Source organism: Lasiosphaeria miniovina, assembly GCF_030549165.1.
Source record: "Lasiosphaeria miniovina strain SMH2392-1A chromosome Unknown B0T26scaffold_2, whole genome shotgun sequence".
NCBI lineage: Eukaryota > Fungi > Ascomycota > Sordariomycetes > Sordariales > Lasiosphaeriaceae > Lasiosphaeria > Lasiosphaeria miniovina.
Genome location: NW_026848221.1, coordinates 3,376,689 through 3,404,003, shown reverse-complemented (window position 1 = coordinate 3,404,003; position 27,315 = coordinate 3,376,689). Strand labels below are relative to the sequence as shown.

Here is a 27,315-nt window from a genome sequence, read left to right as displayed (position 1 = left end):
ATATGTTCGGCCTCGGGGATACTTTTCGACATCTCCTGACTTGGACTTGTTAGCAGGCGGAGATCCACTAGAATTGTCACTTTACAGACATTGGGGGCCAAATGCCAAGGTATCTTCTTTGACCTTCCAGATTTGGGAAAGGTGGTTTTATTCGCTCTGCTGGTTGGTTACGACATTCGCAACGGCCTGTGCCGCGTACTCTCGAGTCCCGAAGGGCATCGAGGTGGCGCGGCCTTTGACGCAGCATGCAAGCATGACAGCAAGGTTGCAGGAAACTATCGAATACATATATCGCACCTCGCCCGTAGACCTAGCACTACCTACGTGACCTGGAATCCCAGCCCTGACGAGTCCCATCAAACTTGTTGCAGCGGTGGGATAATTAGCTAGGTAGGTATGGAGTTTTCCGGGTGCCCCGACGACGCATCGCTCGGCCCGGCCGTGCAGGGCTGTCGCGGCAACTTCGACTTCACGCTCAAGTTCGAGAAGATCTTCTTCGCCCTGATTCCAGCCTCCATCTTCATTGCCGTCTCGGTGTCTCGCATCGTCTATCTTACACGTCGGCCGCTTCTCGTCGGCGGTGCTCTGCTACGAAGCGTAAAAGTGGTAGGTTGCTGGCCATGTGACTCTGTGAATCCATCGAGACTGTGGAGAGAGATGCGTGGCTAACCGGATGACTCTTCAAGGCCGCGGCGCTTGTATACAGTGTTGTCCAGCTATGTCTGCTCGTGCTGAGCACCACGAGATCACTGAAATATGGCATGTTTTTCATCCCGGCCGCCGCTGTGACGTTTGTCTCTTCCCTCTCCATGATATGGCTGTCGCTGCTGGAGCACTCGCGGTCTCCTCGGCCGTCCATGCTCCTGAATGCATATCTCTTCCTCACAATCCTCCTCGACGTGGCCCAGACTCGGACGCTGTGGCTGGCATCAGACAATTTCGATGAAGTCACCTTTACGCGGTTGTTCACCGCGGGCGTGGCTACCAAAGCAGTCCTCGTCTTGCTCGAGTCTCGGCACAAGACGAGATGGGTCGTCAACTGGGACGTCAAGCAGCACAGCCCAGAGGAGACCACGGGGCTCTACGGCCTCGGCGCCTTCTTCTGGCTCAACAAGCTGTTCGTGACGGGGTACCGCAAGCTCTTGACAATGGACGATTTGTTTCCGCTGGACCGCGCCATGGCCTCGGAGGCGCTGCTCGCCAAGCTGGCAGGCCGCCTGGATGTCTCGCGCATCCGGGGCCAGGACTACGGCTTGGCAAAGGCTCTCGCGAGAGGGCTGGCTGTGCCCCTCCTGCTTCCCGTTGGGCCGCGGATCGCGCTGACTGCTTTCCAGTTTTGCCAGCCGTTTCTCATCGAAACTCTGCTGAATTATCTGGGGCGCCCGGAGGAGGAATCCCCGCAGAATACCGGCTATGGGCTTATTGGCGCAACTATCATCGTTTACTCTGGAATTGCGATATCGGGCGCTTTCTACTGGTGGGTTATCCGCCCTGGCTTGAAACAGGAACTTGCTCTAACAAGTGTATTCAGGTACTTTCAAGAACGAGCAATGTACATGGTACGAGGGGTCCTCGCCAGTGTCATTTATGACAAGACAACGGAAGCTAGCGCCTCCGCATCGGACAACTCAGCCTCCATCACACTGATGAGCAGCGACGTGGAGCGCATCATACGAGGCTTTCTCGGCCTGCACGACTTTTGGTCCAGCACGATCGAGGTTGCCCTGGCATGCTGGCTGCTCTACCGTCAGATCGGCGCGTCCTTTGTTGCTCCCTTAATCGTTGTCGCGTGTTGCATCCTGTGCATCGCCTTCTTGGCGAGATTCATGGGGCCTCGGCAAAAGCAGTGGATGGAGCTGATCCAGAAGCGTGTGGGCCTCACCAGCAACACCATCAGACAAATGAAACACATCAAGATATCGGGACTCGCCGGCCCGGTGGAGGAGTCGATCCAGAAGATGCGCGAGGACGAGCTCAGGGCCGGAAGCAGGTTCCGAGGCCTGGCCGTCGTCTTCGTTCTCATCTCCTTCGCGCCCGCCCTCCTGTCGCCCACCCTGACTTTTGCCTTTGCGGCCAAGTCGCTGGACACGACATTGATTTTCACGTCCATATCCTATATCATCCTCCTAGCCAACCCGCTTACGACTCTTTTCCAGACGGTTCCCGGCGTGGTTGCCTCGTTTGCCTGTTTGAGTAGGATCCAGGCATACCTAGAGACGAAGTCCCGGTTCGACTTCCGAGAGGAAGAAGGGCTGTCGTCATCACCACGAACTGGCTCGTCTGGTTCAGCAGAAAAGGCATCCAAGGGTAAGGACAAGGCTAGCCATCCGGCTCCGGGGATGAAAATCACCGGTGGAAACTTCGGATGGAAGTCGGGCGGCCATAATCTTAAGAACCTCAACCTCGAGATAAAACCCTCGCAGCTCACGATTGTTGTTGGCCCAGTCGCATCGGGCAAGTCAACACTCTGCAAAGTCCTGCTCGGCGAAGTACCCATAGCCGAGGGACGTGTTATTATGGGTCGAGCCCCCTCTTGGAAGATCGGGTACTGCGACCAGAATCCGTATTTGACCAACGCAACGATCCGAGAAAACATTGTTGGATTCTCGCCTTTCAACGAGGGCCGATACAACGAAGTTATTAATGCTACTGCCCTGCAGCCGGACTTGGCCCTGTTCCCTCGGGGCGACAACACCAAGATCGGAAGCAACGGGATCACGCTGAGCGGGGGGCAAAAGCAGCGCGTGTCCATGGCGAGAGCTCTGTACCTGGACTCGGACTTCTTGGTCTTTGACGACATCCTCAGCGGCCTGGACGCCGACACCGAGGAGCAGGTTTTCCGCCGCGTTTTCTCCCCCGGGGGCCTTCTCCGCCGCAGAAACGCGACGACGGTTCTTTGCACGCATTCTGTACGGCACCTGCCCCTGGCGGACCACATTATTTCTCTCGGGCCAGACGGGAGTCTTGTTGAACAAGGCAGCTTCGGCGAGCTCATGGCCAACAAGATGTACGTGTCGAGTCTAGGCGTCAAGGAGACTGGCGGCACGAGACCAGATGGGGATGCCATCCACGCAGATGACATGGACAAGCCCACTCCGTCGGAGGTTCTGAACACAAATGTCACCGCTCCTAGTAGCGACGAGGCAGAGAACGAGCCAGAGAGGATGGTGGGTGACACCACCGTCTACCGCCATTACTTTGCGAGGATCGGGGTTGTGACTAGCACTTTGCTGTTCGGGTTCGCCTTTGCCTGCGCCTTCTTCGCCAACTTCAGCACCATCTGGGTTAAGTTCTGGACCGAAGACCTCGGGCACAGCCCCCCGGAACACTCCAACGCCTATTACAACGGCCTGTACGGCCTGTTCCAGGTGACCGCGCTCGTCTGCCTCTACGTCGCCGCCTACGTGGGCTTCACCGTCATGATCTTCGAGTCGGGCCGAGCCCTGCACCACGAGGCGCTGCGCACCGTGATCGGCGCGCCGCTGAGCTTCTTCACAGAGACGGACACGGGTGTCGTCACCAACCTCTTCTCGCAGGACATGACGCTCATCGACGGCCAGCTGCCAATGTCCCTGGTCAACGTCGCGCTGTACATGTTCAACTGCGTCGGCATGGCCGCCATCATCGCCACCTCGTCGCCGTATCTCGCCATCACGTACCCTTTCCTGAGTGCTATTCTGTACGGCATGCAGAGGTTCTACCTGCGCACGTCGCGGCAGATCCGGTTGTTGGATCTCGAGGCAAAGAGCCCCCTGTAGTAAGTCGCAGTCTTTTTCATCTCTATCTCCCCGTCTTATCTACCACTCTCTCCCTTCCTCATCCGCTCAGGATGAGACACAATGCTGACACGACACCACCCCTAGCTCGCACTTCATCGACACCATCAAGGGGATCACCACGTTCCGCGCGTTTGGCTGGGTGCCGCAGGGCGTGGCGCGGAACCACATGCTGCTGGACGACTCGCAGCGGCCGGCGTACCTGCTGGCCATGATCCAGCGGTGGCTGGGCTTCGCGCTGCAGATGGTCGTGGCGGCGCTGGCCTTTTCCGTCGTGACGCTGGCCACACAAACGCGCTCCGACACGGCCTTCACCGGCGCCGGCCTGATCGCGCTCATGACGTTCGGCGACTCGCTGAGCTACATCATCATCTTCTACACGCAGCTCGAGACGTCCATCGGCGCCGTCAGCCGGCTCAAGACGTTCAGCGACAAGGTCGAGCCCGAGAGCCGAGAGGGCGAAGACACAGTCCCGGCGAGCGACTGGCCGCTGAAGGGCGGGATCCAGATCCGTGGCGTTTCGGCGTCGTATGGGTAGGTCGACTGGAGGCTGTGATTCCTTTGACTCGGATGTAATGTGTGCTAACGGTTGCGTTTTGCGATTATGTCTGTCCAGCACTCCCAAGCGTGTATCCGCTCCTCTGAGCGATTCCAGTGCAGATAGTGTCGCGAGCGTCGCAGCTGGCGCCGAGCACGCGGCAGATTCCCAACAACTGGCCCTCGTAGACTTGAACCTGGACATCGCGCCAGGCGAGAAAGTCGCCATCTGCGGGCGCACGGGAAGGTAAAACACCTCCCCCCTCCCCCCCCTCCTCTCTCAATTATATTCTCCCCTTGAGATATGACAAAGTAAATTCGCTAAAAACGAATGGCAGCGGCAAATCCTCCACAATCCTCCTCCTGCTCCGCCTCCTCGACCCGCTCCCCTCATGCAGCCAGAACATCACCATCGACGGCACGCCGCTGCACAAGATCGACCGCTCCACGCTGCGGCAGCGCATCATCGCCGTGCCGCAGGACCCCGTGTTCCTGCCCGACGGCACATCCTTCCAGGCCAACCTCGACCCGCTCGGCCTGTCAACGGCCGCCGAGTGCCGCGCCGTGCTCGAGGCCGTCGAGCTGTGGACGTCGCTCGTCGACCCCCCTGTCCGCGGCGGCGGGCCGGGGCTGGCGGGCCCTCTGGCGGCCGACGCCCTCTCGCAGGGCCAGAAGCAGCTGTTCAGCCTGGCGCGCGCGATCCTGCGGCGCCGCATCCGCGCACGCACACGCGTGGGTGGCGACGGCGGCGATAGCGGTATCCTGCTGCTCGACGAGGTCAGTTCGAGCGTTGATAGAGGTACGGACCGTGCCATGCAGCAGATTATCAAGGACGAGTTTGCGGGGTATACGATTGTTATGGTAAGCCACCGCCTCGATGTGGTGATGGACTTTGACCGTGTCGTGGTTATGGACAGCGGCCGGATTGTCGAGACGGGCCCGCCAAGGGACCTGGTTGAGTTGGAGAGCTCGAGGTTTGGGGAGCTGTGGATGATTGGGAGTGAGAGCAGAGGGAAGTGAGAGCAGAGGGAAGTGAGAGCATAGGGAAGTGAGAGCAGAGGGAAGTGAGGGCAGAGGAAAGTGAGAGCAGAGGAAAGGCTTGAGGTGTGTGTTGTTCGTTGAGCGTCGAAATGTGAAGAGAGTGGGGAATGGAAAAACTCGAGATGGTTGGTTGAATTAGATAATATAGATCCTGAAAGTTCATTAGCATGCATGGTGATGCATATAGGCCATTTCACTTTGGTGATAGGTCTAGAATAACTATGAGAGTCACTCCTAGAGTAGACGAGAGAAAAGAAACATAGGCCCTGAAAATGTACAGCGAGAATCCACTTCTCCCTGTAGCAGTATTTGCAAAAAGAAGAGATGAATTTCTGCTGACTTGACTCTTGATGGCTAATGCCCGTGCAATTTGGCCTTGTGTGTGCACTCGAACGGTATCTGGTACCTGTTCCAAGGCGCTGTCAGCCACCATCTCACCGCCTCTTACTTAACCTTAGTCTTGGGTTTGTTCCGAGTAAAGAAGTGCTGCAGCCTAATTAACTAACGGCGAAGATCTATGCTGTTCCAGAATCTACTTTTGGCTCACTCCTGGAGCCCACAGATTAGCCTTTTGGTGTGGGCTTCAACCAATTACCCCAGCCCCTAAACGTCTGTTAGTTTAGTTATCTGGGGCTGAAATTGTTCAATACTTGTTCCATGACAGTGATTTGAGCTGGAACTGCGGTACTGTTACGTTTCTTTACTCGACTTTATTCTACTAAAATCGATTCGTTGTAATCCTATTATGAGTGCTTCGAGGTATCGCGCGAACGAACGTTTAGGGGCTGGGGTGTGATATGGATTCGGAGATTGTTTTTGATTCATAGAAATGCTTGACGATTACAAGAACAATGAGACCGGCAAGAGCACGATGGATGAAGCACGGTGCTTTTGATGGCCATACACTGTCACTATTCATGGCCTGGGCCCGCCAAAGTGAAGCCATAAGCCTTGGCATTGCTCTCGGAGTTTTGAGCCCGGTTTATTGAAGGCTTCTCGCAGTTGACCAGCTGGGAGCTGAAAGTCGGTTGACAGCCATTGGTAGGCGAAATGCCAACCATTCCCAGTCCAGCATAGGCCGAATGCACGGCCGTCTGCGGCATCTGGGTCTAGGTCTAGCGGCACGCACGGCGTTGATACGGGCCCTCGACAGCTGAATTAGAAAGCAGACGACCGGAAATGGTGGTCAATATTCTAGGCTGGCTGAGCGGCCCTTTCGGTAGCCTGGCGTGGCTTTGGGAAAATCGGGCCTGGTTGGGGGGCGTCACCCGAGACATTCGTTGCAAATAACTTCGGTGCCTCCGAGGAGTTGCTATCGGCAGCGCTCGGAAGCCGGGCGAGCGAAGAGTTTTTAACGTTGGCCGAAGCGGCGCAAACTCAGGCGCGGCGAATTTTTGAGGAGGGGTACTTACCTTGAGTGGTGGCACCCGTGGAGGCGGTTCCACACAGACACAGATGAGACGCAGACTTGTTCGGCAGGGACCTGCGAAGGGATCCTGGATACCTAAATCTATATAACCGTAAATCCTCTGCAGCGCGTCCAGGCTTCTTCCATGTCAGGTGCCGTCATTCCCGGGTTGTGGCATGGTACGCCAGGGGAAGAACAATGGGATCTTCGGACCTGCATTCACCACCCTGGCGCTGTCACATTCCAACCTGGTAGGAATGTGGCTTCCCAGGCCTCGCAGGGCTTGCCTTATCCTGGCGGTTCAGCCCATGGCGGCCATGTGGCGCCGATTGTTCTGCTGGCCCTAGTCAAAGTGGCGCGGCCCTTCCGAATTGAGCGCGAAAAACTGAACGCGAAAAACTGAACCGGCCGGTGAAAAATTCCAGCGAGACCCCCACGCCCGGTCACCCCTAGCTCCTTGCCCAAAGCTGCCCAGTGCGCAGTCCACCCATGCACCACAACAGCATCTCCGCACCAAATGCGCTTCCCCGCAACCTTGCTCCCAACGAAGCCAATTGCCCCGTGGCCAGGGCTGGGCACATAGTTGGGCGTGAATGAGAGGAGATGAAAAAAGTAAAGAGAAAAGAAAAGAAAAGAAAAGAAAAGAAAAGAAAATCCATGATGCCCAGTCTGTCCACATCGTTTCTCTAGAATTTCGTTTCGGAGCAAATTTTGTGTTCCTATGATGGAAGACGTGCATCCCCTTGATCACGCTGGTAATTGATTGACGGGTCTGCGCTGGCAGTCGACGCGGGGTGGGAGATGAGCGTGGGGGTTCTGGGCCGTGTGGGTCTGGGCGAGTCTGGGGAAGCTGCCCCGCTGTCGAGCACGGTCGAGCTATTTTCTCCATCCTCCTGCGGGACTCGAGTGTCTACCCCAGACCGACCTGACCAAGTGCATCCATCCATTCGTTCGATTGTAAAAGCTCCAGACCAACACGATGGGCACCTCATCCACCGCCATGCTCTGGACGAGCGCGGAATAGCGATACCTATTACCTAGCAGTGGAGAGCCAGCAACCCTACCTTAGGTGCGGTACACACCTAACTGTTTACAGCGCTGGGACCCGCTCTCTCCGCTCCCGCTCGCTCGCCGCCCGATGAGCTTTCTCCCTGTCGAGTTAGGCGCGGCAGCGGCCTCTCTCTCGCCACGCGCCATTATCCATTATTAATTCCCTCCCGCAGAGAAGAGGAGGATGAATCTAGGCTCGCCACGGCCATGGCAACCCAATCGCCCTCCAACGGCTATGGCGTCTCTGCGGCTGACCGGTACAAGCGCGCCAGCCGCAAGGGCGCGCCGCGACGCTTTAGCTGTGACTTCCCCGGCTGCGACAAGCTGTACTCGAGGGCCGAGCATCTCCAGCGGCACCAGCTAAACCGTGCGCTACCTTTCTTTTCCCTACCTTGCTGCTGTTACCTTGCTGCTGTTGCCTTGCTGCCGCCCGCCGCCGCTGACCAATGCCCCAGATGAGCCCAAGGAGATCTTCCGCTGCGACGTGGCTGGCTGTGAGCAAAAGTTTGTTCGCGCCGACCTCCTTGCCCGCCATCGAAAGCGCCACTCTGCCTCTTATATCCCCCGGAACCGCATGCCCAGCTTCGGCGCCCCCAAGGACTCGTCGCCTTCCGCCCCTGCCAGCGCCGTCGTCTCTCCTACCGCCCCCGCCGAGCCCCGTCCGACCTTCGTCAGCGCCCCTCACGACGCCGCCATCCTCTTGACCCCCAACCCGAGCAACCACCCGCCGCCCCCGGCCCTGCACTTGCCTCCGCCGCCCTCGGCACTGCCGAATCCCGCACCCGCCAGGATGAACCACCCACCCGGCTGGCCGCCGCATGCCCACCTGCCCGACATGGCCCCGTGCAACATCATCCGACCCAAGCCCGGCTACTACTCGCGTGAGGGCCCCCGACTTGCAGAGCAGCCTTCGGTCGTGCCTTACCACAGCGTCGAGTTTCCGCACGACGAGATATCGCGTGAGAACTTTGCCGTCTGGCTGTTCAACCCCCAGGCCTCGTACGCCGACTTCAGCGTCTCCAACCTGCCGTTCATCGACGGCGGTCTCGAGTCGACGCTGAACAATAACATCCACTACGACTACGAGTCCTTGACCAGCAGCCGGTCCCAGCTCGAGACCCCGCCCAGGTTCGTCGAGAGCGACGAGCTCATCGGCGAGTTCCGTCGCCAGGAGGTCATACGCTGGTTCGGTTCGTTCCGCCAGAAGCAGCCCAAGTCCGAGCCGCTCATCGCCAACATTGTCCAGGACGGCGGCGGCGACCTGCCGGCGCTGAACGTGGAAATGATGCGGGACTGCCTGCAAGAGTACTGGGAGCATGTGTCGCCTAGACTTCCCATTGTTCATCAGCCCACCTTCTCCTGCAACCGCTGCTCCATATTTCTCCTCATGGTCATGATAGCCCTGGGAGCTGCGTCGCTACGCAGCAGGGACTCGAGCGGCAATCTTTCCGACTACGGAGGCTTCGCCGACGTCCTCATCTCAGGCGTCAGATGGGAAATAGTGACGGCCGAAGAGGCGTCGCCGCCCGTCGGGCTCTGGGTTGCCCAGGCCCTCCTCCTCCTCGAGTTCTACGAGAAAATGTACTCGTCCCGAAGGCTTCACGAGCGCGCACATATCTACCACTCGGTGGCCCTGACGCTCCTCCGACGGGGAAGCCCTCTGATCGGTCGGTCGGGAAGCGAATCGCCCCCGGAAGTGGCCTCGGCGGAGCATCCGCACGGTGTCGGTCTCGATTCCCGCACCTGGTGGAGCCGATGGGCCGAGACGGAAGCCATGCATCGCGCTGTTTTTGGGCTGTTCATGCTCGACATCATCCACGCCGCCATGTTCGGCCACGCCGCGGACATGGCTCCCCATGAGATTCGGCTGCCCCTTCCCTGTGACGACAATCTCTGGACGGCGTCGAACCCGGACATGGTGCGGCAGCTGGACCAGAACCTGCGCATGTATGGCGTAAAGACCATATCTTTCCTGGACGGGCTGAAGCGAGCGCTGCACGGCAAGCCCGTCAAGACGCACAGCTTTGGCCGCATGATCATCATGTCGGGCCTCCTCAGCGTCGGCTGGCACCTCAGCCACAGAGAGGCGCACCTCAAGTGGTTGGATCTAACGACGCAGCCCGCGGATGCCCAAGACAATTGGAAAAGGATATTGCTCAAGTCCTTTGATGACTGGAAAGCGAGTTTCGACGAGGCGCAGGGCATAATGGGAAGCCCGACTCTCGCCGACCCCTCGGGCCAGCGCTCGGACTCCAACGGCCCCATACAGAGCGCTGCCGTCCTTTACCATCTTGCCCAGATCAGTCTGCATGTGGACATTGTCGACTGCCAAGTCTACGCTGGAGCGAGGCGGCTGCTGGGAAGAAAAGTTTCTGTCCGCGACTACGCCAATGTCGTAGCGCGGATGAGGAGCTGGGCGGCCCTGTCTTCGACCAGACATGCTGTGCTGCATGCCTTCAAGCTTCTACACCGGGTGCTTGTCGACCCGCGGCGAAGCGCGAGCGAGCGGGTGGCGCAGACTGCTGGTGGCGTCAAGCTGCCCCCCATCGAAGTCCAGTCGTACTCTTGCCGCAACGAGCCAGACCCGCACCGGCCCTGGATCATGTATTACGCTGCCCTGTGTATCTGGTCATTTGTTCGCGCCCTAAGCCGGCACGATTCTCTCCAGGAGCCGCCAATTCCATCCCAGGGCCCGCTCCGCCAGACGAAGCCGCTTCCCGTCAACTTCCGCCGTGTTGTCGCATATCTCTCCAATATTGCAACCCTTACCGAGCTGTCCGAGCAGGCCGCCATGACCCTGGAGGACGGCTTGTCGGATCTCCTCGATGCGCTCCACTCAATCTTTGCCGAGGCGCACTCCGAGTTACTCCAAGAAGCGCATGTCCGGATGAAAGTGTGCAAGGAGACGCTAGCCGCCCATCCGGGATGAGACTTGGCTCGTTTGGTTCATGCAATTCCGACGGAAGGAGGCGGCGGACTGGTACCGGTGCTCTCAACCATCCGGCTTTGCGCCGCGATGGCCACCGTCCAGTGCGTGCCGACTCCATGACTGCGTCGACTGCACTGCCACGACGATAAAGGGGATGGCCTGCCCGACAGCTCGAACTATAGCTTCAGGTTATAGTATCTTGTTGCGGACGATACGCAGCCGAGGTAGCTGCATCTCGCAATAATCTGAGCCCCATGGCCGGGGCACTTCAACAGTCGGGCCCGATGCTGATCAACTACACCATGACACGAAGCCGGCGCGTCGTGGAGTAGCTGATGCCCGCGCAAGCCAGCCGCCACGGCTGGCAGGACGTGGCTTGCTCCCTTGCGTGACAAGGGACGCTCAGATTTCCAAAGTGCCGGTGGCATTGGCATAACGCGCGCTTGAACTAGAATAGGCGGCCTGCATTGTGGTGGCGCAAGAAGAAGCTGTTGAGCTTCTCGTTGCTTCGAACGAGCGACTTGATACGGGAGCAATGGGGGCTGCGAGTATCAAAATGGAGTCTTGCGTTATAAGGCCCTCGGTCGCGAGCATTAATTATCACGAACATATTACCTTGCCCAGAATCCTCAAATAAAAGTCATATATCACAGTGCAGCCACAATAGTTTGGCCAAATGGCCAACTCTGACGTGTTTCGGGGAAGCCACTGAGGCTGTGTTGTTCGTGGTCCTCGCTGGAGCCTTGCTGCGGGTCGTCTGTCTTCCGTTTGTTGTGTTCCGTTTGTTGTCTTCCGTTTGTCTCTTAACCTTTATCTCCACGAGACTTTCGTCTCCAATTCCTAACACATGCCGTCAAGTCAACCGCTATTTCGTTTACGCATATTTTGGCGGCGTGGGAGATTTTGTCTGAGTATTGACCAAAAACCTACTACTCATTGTCCCCAACGACAGATGTGGCTTCTCTTCTAGTATCAGGATCGTGGTTTTCTATGCAAGAGAACAAGCCTGAGGGAGAAGGTAATTAATTAGGTGTGTTCAGGCCCAAGGTGGAGTAATTGGCCCTGGGAAGCCCCTAACTTGCACAATGTTGTCGCGGAGCTTAGCCCTCGTCTCGTCGCCTTTCCCAACCTGAGCCCCGTGTAAATTGTAATTAGCACTTCGACTTTGAACGCTGGCGCCTTGAGCAGCCGATATCAGAATCAACATGACGGCACGATCTTCAAGAGGCAGCCGGGAATGGAGTATTGCTGGGAAAGGCTCGTGTATGCGGCCCTGGCGCAGTAGGAAGAATATGGCGGAGAAGCGGTGGAAGCTTCGCTTTTAACAAAGCCACCAAAACAAACCCAAGGCGAGCCACAAAGGTAGGGGAAATCATATCAGGTAGTTAATATATTGAACGGCGGCGCGGGCTCGTACGCAAGTCCGGGAGGCCTAGGTATTAGTGAAAACAATCGGGATTTCTTCTAAAACTCAGGAGAAAGAGAAAATGAAAGTCCCCCCGTCATGTGAAAAAGGGCGAGCCAACCTCTTTATGTAGGGCGGTTGGCAAAGAAAGAAAAGGAGCATTAGATTACAATAGGTTAGGGGCATAATTATAATCAACCCCTTTCCTAGGCCATTTATACCCGCGCTAATGGGCTCTGCTAGAAATAGACCTAATCGCACACATGAGTTGGGAAAGAGATAGGGAGATAGGGCGTTGTAGATTAGAGATTGAGAGAAAACTTAATGTAGCCGACGGCTACACCAAATCCGCAGCCCACTACACACTCTCCCGGGTATCCCAATTCACCAACCTCCATAGACTAGAAGGCTCGTGACACTGACCTTACCGAAACCATGCTGGCGTAAGAGCTCCCGTCCGCGGTAAAGCGGGAGCTCAGCCACAACCAAGACGCTGACTCGCTCTATATTGACACCGGCCTTCTGCAACAGCTGCAGCACCGCGCACAGGGTCCTGCCCGAGGCGAGGACGTCGTCGATAACAACGACCTTCACGCCCGCCGGCACCGCATCCCTCTCCATCTCTAATATCCCCCTGTCAACCCGACCGCCTCTACCACTACGATCCGAACCACTAGAGAAGACGTGCGACGCCGGCTTTTCCACGGACACAGTCGGCGGCGGCAGCCGCCCCGCCGCGCGCACAGGGACCAGCGGCAGCTCAAAGTGCGGGTCCAGCTGCATGACGAGCGCAGCCGCGAACACGAACCCGCCGGCCTCGGGGGCCACGACGGCGCCTACACCGCCAGACGACAGGAACAGGTGCCGCTGCAGCAGCGTGGCCACCAGCGGGATCCCGCCGGGCGTCTGGGACACGCCCAGCACGTTGCGGAACGCCACACCGGCGCGCGCGGGAACCCGCCCGTGCTGGTCACCATGCCGGCGAGCTTGGCGAGGTCGTCGTGCAGTAGCGGCAGCAGCTGCGCGGCGGCGAAGCTTCCCACGGCGGCGGCGTTGTCGCGCTTGTCGTTGGCGAACGTGGACGCCGGCCGGTAGTTTTCCCCGGCGGCATCGGTAAAGGATGACGCGTCATCGGATATGCGTGCGGGACTGTCGTCGGTGCTCATGGGCTCGTCGTCGATGTAGATTGGGTTTTGCGCACTGTTCTCCTGCTGGTTCTTGCCCAGGCTGCGGCGCGCGAGACGTGTCGTCTCGGCCGCCGTCACGCGGATGTCGACGACGCGGCTGTGGCACGCCAGGTGTGCGAACGCGGCCACCGGCGCGGCGTCCCGCATGCCCGTCACCAGCAGCACGTCGACGTCGGCGTTGCCGCACACGACGTCCTGGAAGCGCTCTGCGGGCAGCGCGGGCCGCTGCTGGACCTGCTGCCTGAATAGCGCGCGCGTCCATCGCCACGCGGTGCTGTTTCTTGTAGCTGCGGTCGGCTAGGAGGCGGTCGTAGTCAGCGCCTGAAGCGGTGGCGTACTCCCTCTTGAACGCGTCGCTGATGCTGGCCACGCGTGTCTTGAGACGCCGCTGCGAGTTGTTGTGCGGGTTCGTCAGCCGCTTGGCCCAGATGGCTGCGCAGTAGTCCTTGCCGGCGCCGCTCTCGCCCGTGACGAGGATGATGAGCTTGGGCGTCCTGAGGTGTAGACACGTGTAGGCGAGCGTGTCGTGCGGGTCCAGGTGGCTCCTGATGCGGGCCAGGCGCCGCAGGTTGGGGCCGAAGGCTCGAACGGCCAGGGGGCCGTCCCGGGGGTCGGGGCCTAGGTCGGCGCTGTCCACGCCCTGGCTGATGGGCAGCAGCGTGTTGACGGCCTTGTACACCCAGTCCTCGGCGGCTTGGGCTGCGTCGGTCCCATCGTCGTCGTCGCCGTCGCGCGGCCACACGCAGTCACGACACAGGCAAAGTCCCAGTCGCGGCAGCTAAAGGCGGTTGCGTCGGCCGCCACCTGGCTGATCGCTTGGCCACCCTGGACCAGGTGGAGGTAACAGAGCGGCGAGGGGCGAGATTTGATGGCCGAAAGCAGCGCGCGGGTCACGACCGAGGCATTGATGTGCTTGAGGAACACGCAGCGCTCGAACGAGCTCGTCTTTACGCGGCCGCGCACGGCAGCACCATGTACATGCTCGTATCGAGCACGCCGACGCCGTCGACAACCGTGGTGGCGGAATCGGGCCCCAGCACTCTGTCGAGGGTGCGGTGGGTGTCGGTGCCAAAGGTGAGGAACTCCGTGTTGGACTCGGTCACGGTGACGCCGATCTGTAGCTTGCCCGCTTCGCTAAATATGACGGCGTCGGCCGAGAAGTTGCGGGGCAGTGTCCGAGCGACGAGGGCGTCGAATTTCCCGATGTGTCGTTGCGCCTCGCGCTCGTTGCCCAGCGGCACGAGCCAGTTCCGCACAGAGTACTTGGGCGCTGGGCAGGTCTTGAAGATGATGCTCACGACGATGAACATGTGGGTGCCGGCGCCCTTGATGGCCCAGAGCATGTCGTCGTCCATCGCGGCTGTTTCGGCAGGCATGGACAGGGGCGGCTTGCAGCGGACGGGAACGGGGCCGACGCAGACGACGTTGCCCGTCTGCACGTCAACCACGATGGCGCTCTTGATGGCGTCGCACGCAAGCCCGTGCATGCGGGCCAGGTGGCTAATGCCACCCTGGAGCCAGAGTCCGGCGCCCACGCTGGGCCGAGAGCTAAGAGGAACCGAGACGCCCGCGGCCATGGCTGCGCTGATGATGTCGCCCGTGGTGCAGCCAGCCTCGACGAGAATATCAAGATGTTCCTGCTCTTTCTCTTCGCCATCTCTCATCACGACATCTTCATCTCCATTCCTCTCGTCTTCATTCCTCTCGTCTTCATTCCTCTCGTCTTCATCGTCGCCACTGAACTCTACGGACTTGAAAATCTCGATCCTCTTCAAACCTGACATGTCTACAGCGACCACGCCAGGCGCAACACAGTGGCCGCTGTGGCCCCCGCCGATGACAGTCAAACTCAAGCCGTGCCTCACAGCCCAGCGGACCGTGCAAGGAACCTGGACGATCTCCACGGGCCTGGCCACGGCAGCGGGGCGAATGCGGCTCGCCTGGCGGTTCTTGACGGGGAGATCGCCCAGCACGAGGGGCACCAGGTCCGCCAGCTCGAGCAGCGGGTCGACGAGCTCCGGCGGGGCGAGCAGCGGCGTGGCTCGGCGCGTGAAGACGGCCATGCGGGCAGGCGAGCCAAAGACGATTTCGTTGCGGAACGGGCTGCCCGGGCAGCTCATGTCGCGGCACAGGCAGCGCCACTGGGCGCGCAGGGCGGGGCTGTCGACAGCGAACCCGGCCACGAACGCCGCGAAGCGGTCCAGCGCCTCGTTGCCCTTGTTAGCGTCCTGCGCATCGTCCCTCCCCTTGGCCACGGTGATGAGGCCTGCCGTGAACTGCTCTGTGCGTTGGCACACGCGCAGCGGGCCGCGCAGCGCCACGTTGTCGCGGTGGAAGATGATGACCATGGGGCTCGCTGGCTCGGGCTCGCGCGACGGGTCGGCGCCGTCGACAGAAACGTCGGCGACGCTCTCAGACGCGTTGCCGTGGTCGTCGCTCAGCATGCCTAGGGCTTGCCGGAGCAGCAGGGGGCGTTGTTTCATGCCGTACATGCCGTGACCGAACAGGACGACGTCGAAGTTGTCGTGCTTGGGGAAGTCGGCGTTGAGAGCGAAGGGGGTTTCGCGGATGTCGGGCGGGTGCTGGAGATGCGGGAACAGCACGCGAGGTGGCTCGGGTGCATTATTATTATTATTGTTATCGTTACTGTTATTACCATGGCCCAGGACCTCCAACAGGACCTTCGCGAACGACTTGTTGGGCTCAAAGGCCATGTACCGCGCGACCTTGGATCGCAGCTCGAGCGGGAGGAGGCAGAGAACGCTCTGGGGGCCGGGCGTGATCTCGAGCACCGAGAGGGAACCGCGAGAGCGGGCGAGCGCGCCGACGAGGGTGCAGAGTTGCGGGCCGATGAACTCCCGGTACGTCTCCCGCTCGCCGCGTACCACGAGATTATAGCCGGCAATGGTTTCGGCGTCGGACAGCGGGCGTTGCTCGACGGGCGGGTGGGAAATTTAGCGACGGCCCTAAGCGCGGATTTGAGGGCGTCGATAGTGGCCATCGCGCCAGACAGTGTGGGGCAGCTTTGGTTGTTGTTTGCGAGAAAGTTGAATTGTGCGAGTGGATGAGCAATCATATACCAGGTTCACGGAGGAGATGGACTGTGGAAAGAATTTGCAGGCTGGGAGAAATTACAGGTCCCCGCGACGAGACGCGTTGCTCCTGCTGCACTGATGCCCTGGTGACTAGGTAGGCAGGTACACGGCCGGCTATGGGAAGAAAGGAGGAGATTAAGTTCCATGTGTGCAAGGATGAAAGCCCAAACTTTATGAAGCTTGCCTGCCTGCTTTGGCCAGGTAATATTGTTTGCAGGAGCGGCAGCATGCTTTATATTGTTTCAGAACACACAGAATATATGTTGCGGGAGACGGTCTTGTGCGACTCCTAAAACTGGAGGCTTCCAGCATCGAGAGGGAATCGCATGGTGCAGAAGAATGGGGGTTGTAGCTTATTTTCTCCCAGAACGTACGTCTTGTTCTCTTCCCACAATATCTAAGTTGTGGATGAACAGTTGTGTTTCATTGAAGAAGGCGGGGACGACTGGGGTCTATTTCACTGCCCGACCTACCGTGGTCCCATGTGGGTAGATGATGGCTTTGCTTTGTGGTGTGGTCACTCCGAGCGTGCATACAAAGTGCTTGCACTACTTTGTAAATATAAAGGTGGCGTGCGTCTGCTCTCAGCCCCATAAAAACACGCCATATCCGATGGCCAAGATGCGCTCTACCACGTAGTGAGGCTATGTTTCTCTCTATCGCGATAGGGACGGTTGCCTTAGCGCACGCTTTTCTCCTCTGGGCCTATAGCTTGCATTGGTTGGTTCTCATTTAAATGAGTGACTACGGCACATCCCCGTTTTTACCTGAACTGATTTACTGGGGCATTTACTCGCCGGACGGATCTCTACATACACGAAAGAAAGGGAATATGTTCCAAGACATCTCACCTGGAGCTCATACTGTTAATGTCGCCCACTTTTGAGCCACTTTTGAGCCCATTGTCAAACCACATACCTGCATATCCCTCCAAACACTGCATATATCTTCATTCGTGACTTTCAGCCCTGATCCTCTTTTCCGGGCTCCCGGACTTCCGAATGCCCTCTTTTTTCTCCCTTGCTACGGCTGAGTCCCTTACGTAGTACGACTGAACAGACTGTTGAACCAGGTTTCCTTTGTCCTTTTCTTGGAAGCATAAAAGGCCTTTTCTGTATTAATAGATTGGATTCAGACAGACAATTCAGACAGACAATCCAGACCCTTCAAGCCACTGTCAACTTTAATCACGGGCCAGAGTTAAACTACGTGTTGTAGCCAGGCGGAGCGGAAGCGGTAGCGTGTGCGGGGAGCCAATTGCAGCGTAGATCGCAGGGAACTATGCCCTACGGCTTAGGGTAGACTATAGGGAACTATGCCCTACGGTCCAGTACAACAGTGCCTTGTATAGAGCACCGAGGGAAGCAGACCGACTGCTACAGACTTGTATGACTCTGCTACAAGCCTGCCATAGGTCTGTAGAACTTTGCTACAGGCCTGCCACTTAGACTGTGAGGACTCTGCTCAGCAGTCTACCTCGTAGGCTACAGGGACTCTGCCCTGTAGACAGGGTCTTCGGGGGGCAACAGAAGTGTTGAAGAAGACTGAGAGGAGTTGTATTATAGAAGGATTATGGCACAAAGAGTGGTGAGTGCGATGCTTGCTTGCTGACTTGGAAGAAAGGAAAGGAAATCTATCTAAGGAAAGGACAGGCCTTAAATAGATCAGAGGCAGGCCCTCTAGAAGGTTCTAGAAGCCGTAAGTAGTCCTGTGTTCGACAGTCTTCTAGTGGGCTCGTAGGGGGTTCGAGAAGGTGCTGTGGGCCTGGTTGACGATTTGGGTGTAGCGCCCACAACACCAACCACATCAACACCAACCACATCAATACCAACCACATCAATACCAACCACATCAACACCAACCACATCAATACCAACCACATCAATACCAACCACATCAACACCAACCACATCAACACCAACCACATCAACACAACCACATCAACACAACTACATCAACACAACCACCATAGTGCCCTGCAATTTAGGGCCCTGTAGCTATAGTGGCCAGCCATACTTTAACACATACTAACGCCTTGTCGTCGTTGTCCGGATCCTGGGCTAACTTTGTTACATGTGCTAGCTAATGGTGTTTCTTTAAAAGGGCTCTAGCGGTAGATAATCAAGGGGTTTCGCCACAATTAGCTGACGTGTTTTCTGTGTTTAAAATCATTTATAATTACAGATAGCCTATTTGGACCTCGCTTTCGGCATTGTACAGCCTAGTACTCTGAGACGAATCTAGGTACGTGTGGTTTCCTTTTTCGTTCATAGTCCTGAGCTGGGTTGACTGCGTCTGATTTGATCTGAGTTTTCCCTAATTCTCCCTGGGCCAAGGCAATCCATCCTATACACGGCTTATCTCAGCGAGCTCAGACCCTCCTGTCGATTTTTGGGGGCATGTACTTTTTCCACACCACCCGCCGGGCGCCACCTCGGAATACCTAGAGACTGTGCTTGCAGAGATAAGTGATACCCCTTATCACCTTCCCCTTATCACCTTCACACGGCAATGAGCGCGACACTCTTGGCGAGCTGCCAACTTGCGCAGATTAAAACCATTCAGCCTTCCCATAGATGCTAGAAAATTCCAATCCTCCCACAACGCGGTAATTATCACCTAAACTTTCTAGCCTCACTGTGATAATAGGCTTCGAATCCGAGATCACCAAATGCGTACCCTCCATCATCGTTCTTGGCCTTGGAGCAGCTGTTATGACCAGTACTCAGGACTTTCTCTACCAAGTAGCGGCTAAAGTCATTTCTAGGCGGATTGTATTTCGCAAGAGTCCGGGTTTCTCTCACGCACCGTGCCGACAAAGACATATTCACGGATTGCACTGTTGTACACGCTTGGCATGTTTGATCGTAAAAAAAGCGTCGGGTGTGTGGAGCAACGCAACGCTGCCTGGGAGGCAATCCTTCAACGATCGTGCTTTCTTTGTCAGACAATAACACAAACAAGGCGTTTTGTCCAGATTCGGCCGACATGATTACTTACCAGGGCATCGCCCCTGGCCTGTTTTTTCGTGGGCACGTGAAAAACATCGTCACCTTGGCTCACCAAGGTGGGCGTGGAAGTGGATCGATCTGATCTGAGCCTCAAGGATAGACAGGGCCGAAGAGCTATTTGGGAACATCGGGAACCCGAATACCGGCGAGTTTGAGGAGTGGTAAGAAACGCCAAGAAGTTTGCCCCAATCATGGGGAGTTACCTCTTTTATCAGGCCGTTACACGAACTGCAGGGCTTTGTGCGCCTGAAAGCCTGAAATAGACGAATACCTTATAACGGTGGCTAGGCTGAGAACTTTAAAATCCGCAGACCCGAGTCTGGGATTCGAGTCCAATCGGCAGAGAATTGATTTGTCAACGTAATCATTAATCTCAAGGACAACGACAAATGTTGACCCTCTGAGGTGAGCGGGCGGGCGCCTCCGGTCTCCCAAGACGTGCTTCTGGGTCATCTCGTAACTAGATAGTTATAGTCAGCCCTGCCCATGGTGTTGCCATCCACGGTGCCAATTGATGACTCGCTGCCACCTTCTCCCAAGGACATTGACCCCGAAGGCAGGTAAGGTAGGCAAAGGCTCCAGGTTCATCAACCTGGCCGCTCACGGACAAACCAGCATTTGTCGCCGCTGACTGCAGCCAAGTGCTCACTGCTAAGTGCTGACTGAAGAAGGGTCAGCAAGGGTCAGGAAGGGTCGGGATACGACTCGGGATACGACCATCTGCGCCAGCGGCTCGACAATCATTAGTAATTCGGATTGATTCGGCCAGTAAGCGTCATGATTTGGCCATTCTCTGATGACGCGCCACAGGAGGCAGGCCTTGGGTGGTAAGGCAAAAAGGACCTGCCAAGATTGGAATCTCGTAATCCACCAGGTCAACCGACGTTGCGCCAAGACACTGGCTTACGTTGTACACCATCCCATCTCAACATCAGCTCAGAAATCATGGCAGCCTGGCTGAGCAAACAGAGCATGCGCCGTTTGCGAGCAAAAACTCATATAACTGCAGTCAAATCTTGCGGATTAGCTGAGCCTGCAAAATTCGCTACACAAATCTCGACATTATTAGCCCTTTGCCAACCAAGACAGACCTGATCAGTGAATTCATATCGAGATGGGACTGTACGACAAATTGCCTGATGACTTGCAGGAGGTTGACATTATAATTGCCGGAGGTGGGTGCAGGAGATTGCTGCCCAGATCTCGAACAATGGTTGACAACAAACTGCAGGCGGCGCTGCTGGCTGCGTTGTGGCCTCAAGGCTGGCAGCTGCGGATCCAAAACTGTCTATTTTGGTTATTGAGGGAGGCACCAACAACTACAACAACCCTACCGTCACCAATCCGATGCTGTTCGGATACCATCTCGCCCCAACCAGCAAAACTGTCAATGTTTACCAAGCCAAAACAGCACCCCAGCTGGCTGGGCGTGCTCCTGTCGTCCACACCGGAGGCATCCTAGGAGGTGGGAGTTCCGTCAATGTAGCGATGTAGGTCCAACTGGTTCGAGGAGAATGGGTTGTCAAGCGGATACTTACACACGTGCGTGTAGGTACACTCGAGGCCAACGGTCAGATTACGACTCGTGGAAGACACCAGGCTGGTCGACGGATGAGCTCCTGCCGTATTTCAAGAAGGTATGGTTAGCCCAACGGGCCGCACATGAGCTTCGCTGACAGCTGCCCGTATGAAGCTTGAAACGTTTCATGGCGACGGAGACGCTGCCACACATGGCTCTAGTGGCCCTATCCAAATCTCGGACGGCGGCTTCACCGTTGGAAGGGCCAAGGCAGATTTCCTCCAAGCGGCCAAAGCTGTTGGGATCGCCGAGCTGAGGGACATGCAAGACTTTGATGCCAGCGACGGCATGGGAAAGTGGTACCGCTACTCGTCGCCCGAGGGGAAACGCCAGGACTCGGCGCACGCCTATCTCCATCCTCTGCTGCAGGACGGACAGCACCGGAATCTCCACGTCCTGGTGGAGCACAAAGTGCTGCGCGTCTTGCTCGACGAGAAGAAGCAAGCCCGCGGCGTCGAGTTCACCACGAACCCCGCTTATCAGAGCGACGCGGCCCCGACGACGCAACGCAAGCAGACGGTTAGGGCTCGCAAACTCGTTGTGCTCTCGACTGGCAGTGTTGCCACTCCCCTGGTTCTCGAGCGGTCGGGTGTGGGCAGGCGGGAAGTGCTGGAGCGCGCTGGCGTGCCGCTAGTGGAGGAGCTGCCCGGAGTAGGACACGACTACCAGGACCACGTCTTGAGCCCGACGCTGTACGTCACGGCACTGGGGCCGAACGAGACGGCGGACGAGATCATGAATGGAGAGCTGCCTGCCGAAGAGGCCATTGCCAAGAAGAACAAGATTCTGGGGTGGAACGGCATCGATGTCGCCATCAAGATGCGCCCCACCGAGGCCGAGGTCACGGCTCTCGGGCCCGAGTTCCGCGCAGTCTGGGAACGAGACTTCAAGGAGAACACCAACAGACCGCCGAGTCTGGTTCCCTTTTTCAATGGGTAAGTAAGACTGCGAGGTGGGGGCCACGTAGGGGGAAAACCAACAAGAACCAGAAACCTGACAAAATCCAGAAACCTCCTCCCAGTGCCTACGTCCCACGCGCTCCAGTACATCACATGCGCGAACTTCCTCACGTACCCCTATTCGCGCGGCCACGTCCACATCACGGGCCCAGAGCTGGCCGACGCACCAGACTTTGACGTAGGATTCTTCACGGACAAGGGCGATTTCGACCTCAAGATGCAGCGGTGGTCGTACAAGAAGGTCCGAGAAGTCATGCGGCGATCTTACTTCTACCGCGGCGAGCTGGCCGGCGTTCACCCGAGGTATCCCGCCGGGTCCAAGGCAGCGTGCGTCGAGCTCGACAGGCCGCTTGCCGAGGTCCTGGGTGGCGAGATCAAGGACCTCGTGTACTCGGCCGAAGATGACGCGGCGATCGACCAATTGCACCGCGAGATCTCGAATACGACGTGGCACTCGATGGGCACGGCCAAGATGGCGCCGAGAGGCGAACTGGGCGTCGTCGACAAGGATCTCAACGTCTACGGCGTGCAGGGGTTGAAGGTTGTCGATCTGAGCATTGTTCCCAAAAACGTTGCTGCGAACACGTACAACACTGCTCTAGTGGTGGGCGAGAAGGGTGCTGCCATTATTGCGAACGAGTTGGATCTGACGTTGCCATTGTAATAGGGCAATGAGCTGATTTTTCGAGGGGTTGTTGGTTTTCGGTTCTCCTGTAAGAGGGCACTGGTTGCACGACCACTACGATATAATAGCGTCAAGTAGCGGGAAAATCGATCTTGTTCTGTTTGTTGAATCTAGGAACGACGATATGATAGGTGGACTCAATTTGCATTTGCGTTCGGGTCCTAGGCTGAATTGGGATTGCGGAGACGGTGACCGAAACAGCGCCAGACTCGGGCGCACCTTCCAGTTAGCTCCCACGGGTTTCTCACCTGTCTCGCTAAGGTTTGGGTATGCCGGTCACCTGGCTGTTCATAGCAACGCAACGGGAAGGCACTGGCAGGGCAAGGCACTGGGCAAGGCACTGATCAGGTCTTCAACCCGGAAGCTCTTTCCCCCAATGGACTGCCTTTGACACATCTTCTGGGCCCATTGCGAGTTGTGTCCCACGCACGCCGATCCCGTACAGTGGTGCATTCAAAATGTACCTTAGCCTTGCATTGAGGTCGGAGCTTGGGTGCCGCACGACCAGATTGGAGATTCAACCCGCGCGATGGCACAATCGGGAGTCATTTTCCGTTCCTTTTCAGCCGCCGAAGCGAGCTTGTCGGGGTGCATACGATGTCGTTCCGATATTACCACTCTAGCGTGGTGTTTGATGGCTGCATCGACATCACTGATAATCACATAAATAACATTACTTGTGCAATTGATCGTCAGCCGCGATTTGGGTTCCCTTTGACGCGACATTTGCGATCCTTGGGCTAGACGAAAACAAAGCACACCGCGAGATGAGGATCAAAGACGCCGTTGTGCTTGGCTTTGCCACCAGCCAGTTTGTTGCCGCCGGGCCTGCAAGTAGTAGCAAACCGACAAAGGTTCGTTTCGGCCATCGAGATATCGGATATCAGTTGTCTCTGGCCACAAATGGACTGACATGGCACAAAGCACTCGTGCGGTTGCCAGAAGGGCAGTCTCAGCCCGATCTCAGCCCAGGACTGGATCAAAGCGGCCAGTCCGGGCTGGAATGCCGGCAACACGCTCGATGCCACGCCAAACGAGGGATCATGGAACAACCCTCCACTCCAAGGGTCAACACTGGACCATGTAAAGGCTGCCGGTTTCAAGTCGGTGCGCATTCCCGTGACCTACACCGAGCATTTCACCACAGGCTCGCCGAGCTGGACAATCAACTCGACATGGCTACAGCGCGTGTCTGACGTGATTGACATGGCCACTTCACGTGGGCTCTACGTGATCACCAACATGCACCACGGTAAGCAACTGCCAAGGTGTAGTGAACTTTCAGCTCGCTGATTGACCTACAACAGACTCGTGGGGTTGGGTTGACGTGTCAAAGCCCGACGCAAACCAGACTATGATTCAGGAAAAGTTCTACGCCGCGTGGCTGCAAATTGGCAAGACCCTGCATTGCAAGTCGTCGCTAGTGGCCTTTGAGCCGATCAACGAACCGCCAGGAAACAACGCCGCCGACGGCGCGAACCTGAACAAGCTCAACGGCCTCTTCATCAAGGCCCTAGCGGACTCGGGTAACTCAAAACGAGTTGTGACGCTTTCGGGGCTGGGCATGAGTATAGACAAGATCCAGTGGTTCAAAGCTCCCGAGAACATGACCAACCCGTGGGCATTCCAGTTTCACTTCTACTCGCCTTGCAAGTACCTCCCCCGACATACTTCCATTAATTTTTCTTGGACTTGATGCGGGTGACGGGGCTAACAACTCTACAGATGATTTTGTCTTCGGTGCCTGGTAATTCCGAGTTTCTCAATTTCTAACCTGCATCAGCAACCTCTTAATTTGGCTGACTCTCGACTCAGGGGCAAGACTGTGTGGGGCTCCGATGCCGACAAAGCTGCCATCGATGCTGACCTGTTATCCGTTCGGGGCAATTTCACCGACGTGCCCCTCCTCATGGGCGAGTTCAGCGCGTCGCAGCTCAACTGTGAGGCTGCTGCCCGGTGGAAATGGTACGACTACGTCGTTCGTAAATCCACTGCACTGGGAATCACCACCATGCTGTGGGACAACGGGTTGGACAACTTGGCGCGGGAGTCTGGGGAGTGGCGCGACCATATCGCCGTCGACATCATCACTAGTACGGTTAAGGGCGTCAACAACTCGCTCGCGGACAGCACTGTTGACGCTTCGGCCACCAGCCAGACCAGCTCGGCTTACATCTTCAACAAGGTCGGCAGCGCCCTCGCAGACCAGACCCTGTCATTCCTGCTCAACGGCAACACATTTAAATCCCTTGCCGTCGGAGGCGTGGCGTTGAGAAGCGGCGAGGATTACACCATCTCGGGGTCGTCAGTCACATTCAAGGGAGGCTTCCTCACAAATTACCTCTCAGCCAATGCGGTCCCGGGCACAAAGGCCAATGTTACAGTCGAGTTCTCGGCCGGAGCGCCGTCGCAGGTTGAACTCGTGCAGTGGGACGTGCCGGCCTTGGCCTCTTACTCTTCTGCAGCAAAGTCAGTGCCGACGGGGTCGGATCTGTGGGTTCCCATTGTGTGGAAAGGGCTTCACAAAGTGGCAGCCGTGGCGATCTCGACGAGCGACGGGGCGTACTTGGTCGACGACTGGACCAAGTGGCTGCCACCGCTGCAACAGGGCCGAGGGGTGAGTTTTGATATTGTCCAGTTTTTTCGTGCTGCTTTTTGCTAAACATGGCTTCGCGTATGCAGACCTTCAACAGCCAGTGGAATTTCGACTTTGACCACTTCACCATCACTTCCCAAGCCGTCAGCGCTGTCATCGCCGCGGGGAAGAACGCGACCTTTACGATCGAGTTTTACCCCCGCCGTGCGGGAAATGAGAACAGTGTCGAGTACACTTTGACTGTCTGATTTCTCAAAAGTCTCGCATTCTGGTCAACTTTCAATGTTCAGGATATCATGTCAAGTGCGCCAATCGGTCGGCCTGGCAGCAGTTGCAGTCGGCCTGGGAGCAGTTGCAGGCGGGATTCTGTCATGTTGCCATATTACTCTGTTATAATTCTACTACTACTATTTACCAACGCCTTGTTCTGCTGGAAATTACCAAGTCGGGCTGTCGAGCTTGAAATACCCCTTCCACAGCCGTTGCAAGAGCCCCTGGGGATCCGCCGTCTTGGCGACCCGCTTGAGCCGGGCCAGGTTTGCCGCCCCATACCCGCGAAACACATCTTGCGATTTCCCAGCATAGTTGACGTAGATGAAGCCGCGGTCGAGCTTGCGGGCTGCCGCGAGCGCGTCGACCTGGCTGATCAGCTTCTGGCAGCTCGCCTCGACAGCCGAGTCGATGGCTGCGTTCTCCCACGTCACGGCCAGCTGCACGATGACCAACGAGCCATCGGCCGGGTACAGGCCCAGCGCGTTGCCGCCGTTGGCCTGCATGGCGCGCAGCACGTTGATGGGCAGCGGCTGGAAGATGAAAAAGGGCGTGATGGCCGTGCCGTTGGCCACCGCGAGCAGCCGCTGCACGTGCGCCTCGTACAACGGCACAAGGTCGACGAGCAGCTGCGCCGACGCCGCAGACACTGCCGTATTCCACCACGTCTGCCGCTCGCCGTACGCCTCCTCAATGCCGCGCGACGTGGTTGAAACGTTGGCCACCTTTTGCTGCGTGATCAGCGCCGGCACCGCATGCAGCGGTTGGAACACGGGCGGCACGGCCGCGCCGGGCAGCGGCGTGGCGCGGTACTGGTCGGTGAGCACGATGTAGCCGCCGAGGGCGGGGATGTAGGCCTGCACGAAATATGTGTGCGCCTGCGGGTCAGCCGGCAGGCCGTAGACGGTCAGGTTCTGGAACAGCGGGATCAGCGTGGCGTTGAGCGCGCCCGGGTAGATGAGCTCGGCGCTCCACAGATCGCCCTGCTCGAAGCTGGCGAGGTCGAAGCGCGTCACGATTCCAAAGTTCGATCCTGTACCGCCACGAAGCGCCCAATATAGGTCCGCGTTCGCCGTCGGCGACGCCTCCACCACCTTCCCCGACGCCAGCACCACCTCGTAACGGCGTACGTTGTCGCACACTAGCCCATAAATCCCGGAGAAGAAGGAGATGCCCCCTCCCAGCGTCAGTCCGCTAACGCCGACGTTAGGGTCGCGCCCGCCGACCACGGCCAGGCCGACCGGGTCGAGCGCCGTCGACACATTAATCCACCGAGCCCCAGGGCCTACCGACACGGTCTTCCTATCGGCGGCGACGGTGATCTGGTTCAGGTGGAACATGTCGATGGTGACGCCGTTCTCAATGTTGGAGGCGCCGGCGAATGCGGTGTGGCCGCCGCCCTTGACGGTGAAGGGCGACGGCAGAGACGTGAGCAGCTTGACGGCCTTGGCTACATCGCCCGTCATCTTGGGCGCGACGAAGCAGTCGGGCGTCACGGCCTCCTGCCGCAGAGACCAGTACGTGTTCTCCGTGGCGAACAGGCTCGAGTTGGGGAACGTCACCAGCCCGGGCAGTGCGGCCGCGAGCGTATTGCACTGCGGAATGTGTTCGTCAGCGAACTCCCCCAAAGCCGAATCCAGAAGTAAGACGTCTTCTTACCGCGTGTACGCCGTCGACCACCTTCGTACAGCTACCCGTCCAGGATAGGGCCAATACCCAGAGCGTACCCCAGAGCATCTTGACTTGTTGCATCGTGGGTGCGTTGACAGTCGAGTTGGAAGGCCACA

General features: G+C 57.6%; 6 protein-coding genes across 6 annotated transcripts; 4 read left to right on the top strand and 2 right to left on the bottom strand.

Annotated features, from left to right (window-relative positions):
• The first annotated feature begins 73 nt into the window (after positions 1–73).
• B0T26DRAFT_143365 (P-loop containing nucleoside triphosphate hydrolase protein) lies at positions 74–5,440 on the top strand. The gene is made up of 6 exons (XM_060433415.1): positions 74–606; positions 687–1,477; positions 1,532–3,757; positions 3,864–4,310; positions 4,393–4,560; positions 4,652–5,440. The coding sequence occupies exons 1-6, from the start codon at positions 397–399 to the stop codon at positions 5,331–5,333; spliced, it is 4,524 nt and encodes a 1,507-aa protein (XP_060300579.1). The 5' UTR covers positions 74–396; the 3' UTR covers positions 5,334–5,440.
• A 2,579-nt stretch (positions 5,441–8,019) lies between these two features.
• On the top strand, positions 8,020–10,741 carry B0T26DRAFT_748030 (fungal-specific transcription factor domain-containing protein; the record flags this gene model as incomplete). The annotated part of the gene is made up of 2 exons (XM_060444915.1): positions 8,020–8,179; positions 8,268–10,741. The coding sequence occupies 2 exons, from the start codon at positions 8,020–8,022 to the stop codon at positions 10,739–10,741; spliced, it is 2,634 nt and encodes an 877-aa protein (XP_060300578.1).
• Positions 10,742–12,530: 1,789 nt separating this feature from the next.
• B0T26DRAFT_809983 (uncharacterized protein) lies at positions 12,531–16,781 on the bottom strand (the record flags this gene model as incomplete). Its single annotated transcript, XM_060447263.1, has 8 exons — positions 16,296–16,781; positions 15,082–16,266; positions 14,305–14,970; positions 14,074–14,263; positions 13,602–14,032; positions 13,088–13,570; positions 12,809–13,052; positions 12,531–12,769 (listed from the first exon to the last, which is right to left on the bottom strand). Exons 1-8 carry the CDS (start codon positions 16,407–16,409, stop codon positions 12,531–12,533), a joined length of 3,552 nt encoding a protein of 1,183 aa, XP_060300577.1. The 5' UTR covers positions 16,410–16,781.
• Positions 16,782–20,553: 3,772 nt separating this feature from the next.
• On the top strand, positions 20,554–22,641 carry B0T26DRAFT_637172 (GMC oxidoreductase; the record flags this gene model as incomplete). The annotated part of the gene is made up of 5 exons (XM_060436905.1): positions 20,554–20,614; positions 20,671–20,929; positions 20,992–21,076; positions 21,133–21,953; positions 22,026–22,641. The coding sequence occupies 5 exons, from the start codon at positions 20,554–20,556 to the stop codon at positions 22,639–22,641; spliced, it is 1,842 nt and encodes a 613-aa protein (XP_060300576.1).
• A 788-nt stretch (positions 22,642–23,429) lies between these two features.
• On the top strand, positions 23,430–25,506 carry B0T26DRAFT_738309 (glycoside hydrolase superfamily; the record flags this gene model as incomplete). Its single annotated transcript, XM_060443579.1, has 5 exons — positions 23,430–23,516; positions 23,605–23,914; positions 23,970–24,315; positions 24,478–25,279; positions 25,345–25,506. The coding sequence occupies 5 exons, from the start codon at positions 23,430–23,432 to the stop codon at positions 25,504–25,506; spliced, it is 1,707 nt and encodes a 568-aa protein (XP_060300575.1).
• Positions 25,507–25,695: 189 nt separating this feature from the next.
• Positions 25,696–27,280, bottom strand: B0T26DRAFT_672352 (6-hydroxy-D-nicotine oxidase; the record flags this gene model as incomplete). Its single annotated transcript, XM_060439439.1, has 2 exons — positions 25,696–27,123; positions 27,188–27,280. 2 exons carry the CDS (start codon positions 27,278–27,280, stop codon positions 25,696–25,698), a joined length of 1,521 nt encoding a protein of 506 aa, XP_060300574.1.
• Positions 27,281–27,315: the final 35 nt, after the last annotated feature.

Excerpts from the sequence above, each read along its gene's own strand:
- B0T26DRAFT_143365 (XM_060433415.1), top strand. The coding sequence starts at position 397 with ATGGAGTTTTCCGGGTGCCCCGACGACGCATCGCTCGGCCCGGCCGTG. Across the intron at positions 3,758-3,863 it reads GAGGCAAAGAGCCCCCTGTA|CTCGCACTTCATCGACACCA; the intron begins GTAAGTCGCAGT and ends CACCACCCCTAG. Across the intron at positions 4,311-4,392 it reads GGCGTTTCGGCGTCGTATGG|CACTCCCAAGCGTGTATCCG; the intron begins GTAGGTCGACTG and ends ATGTCTGTCCAG.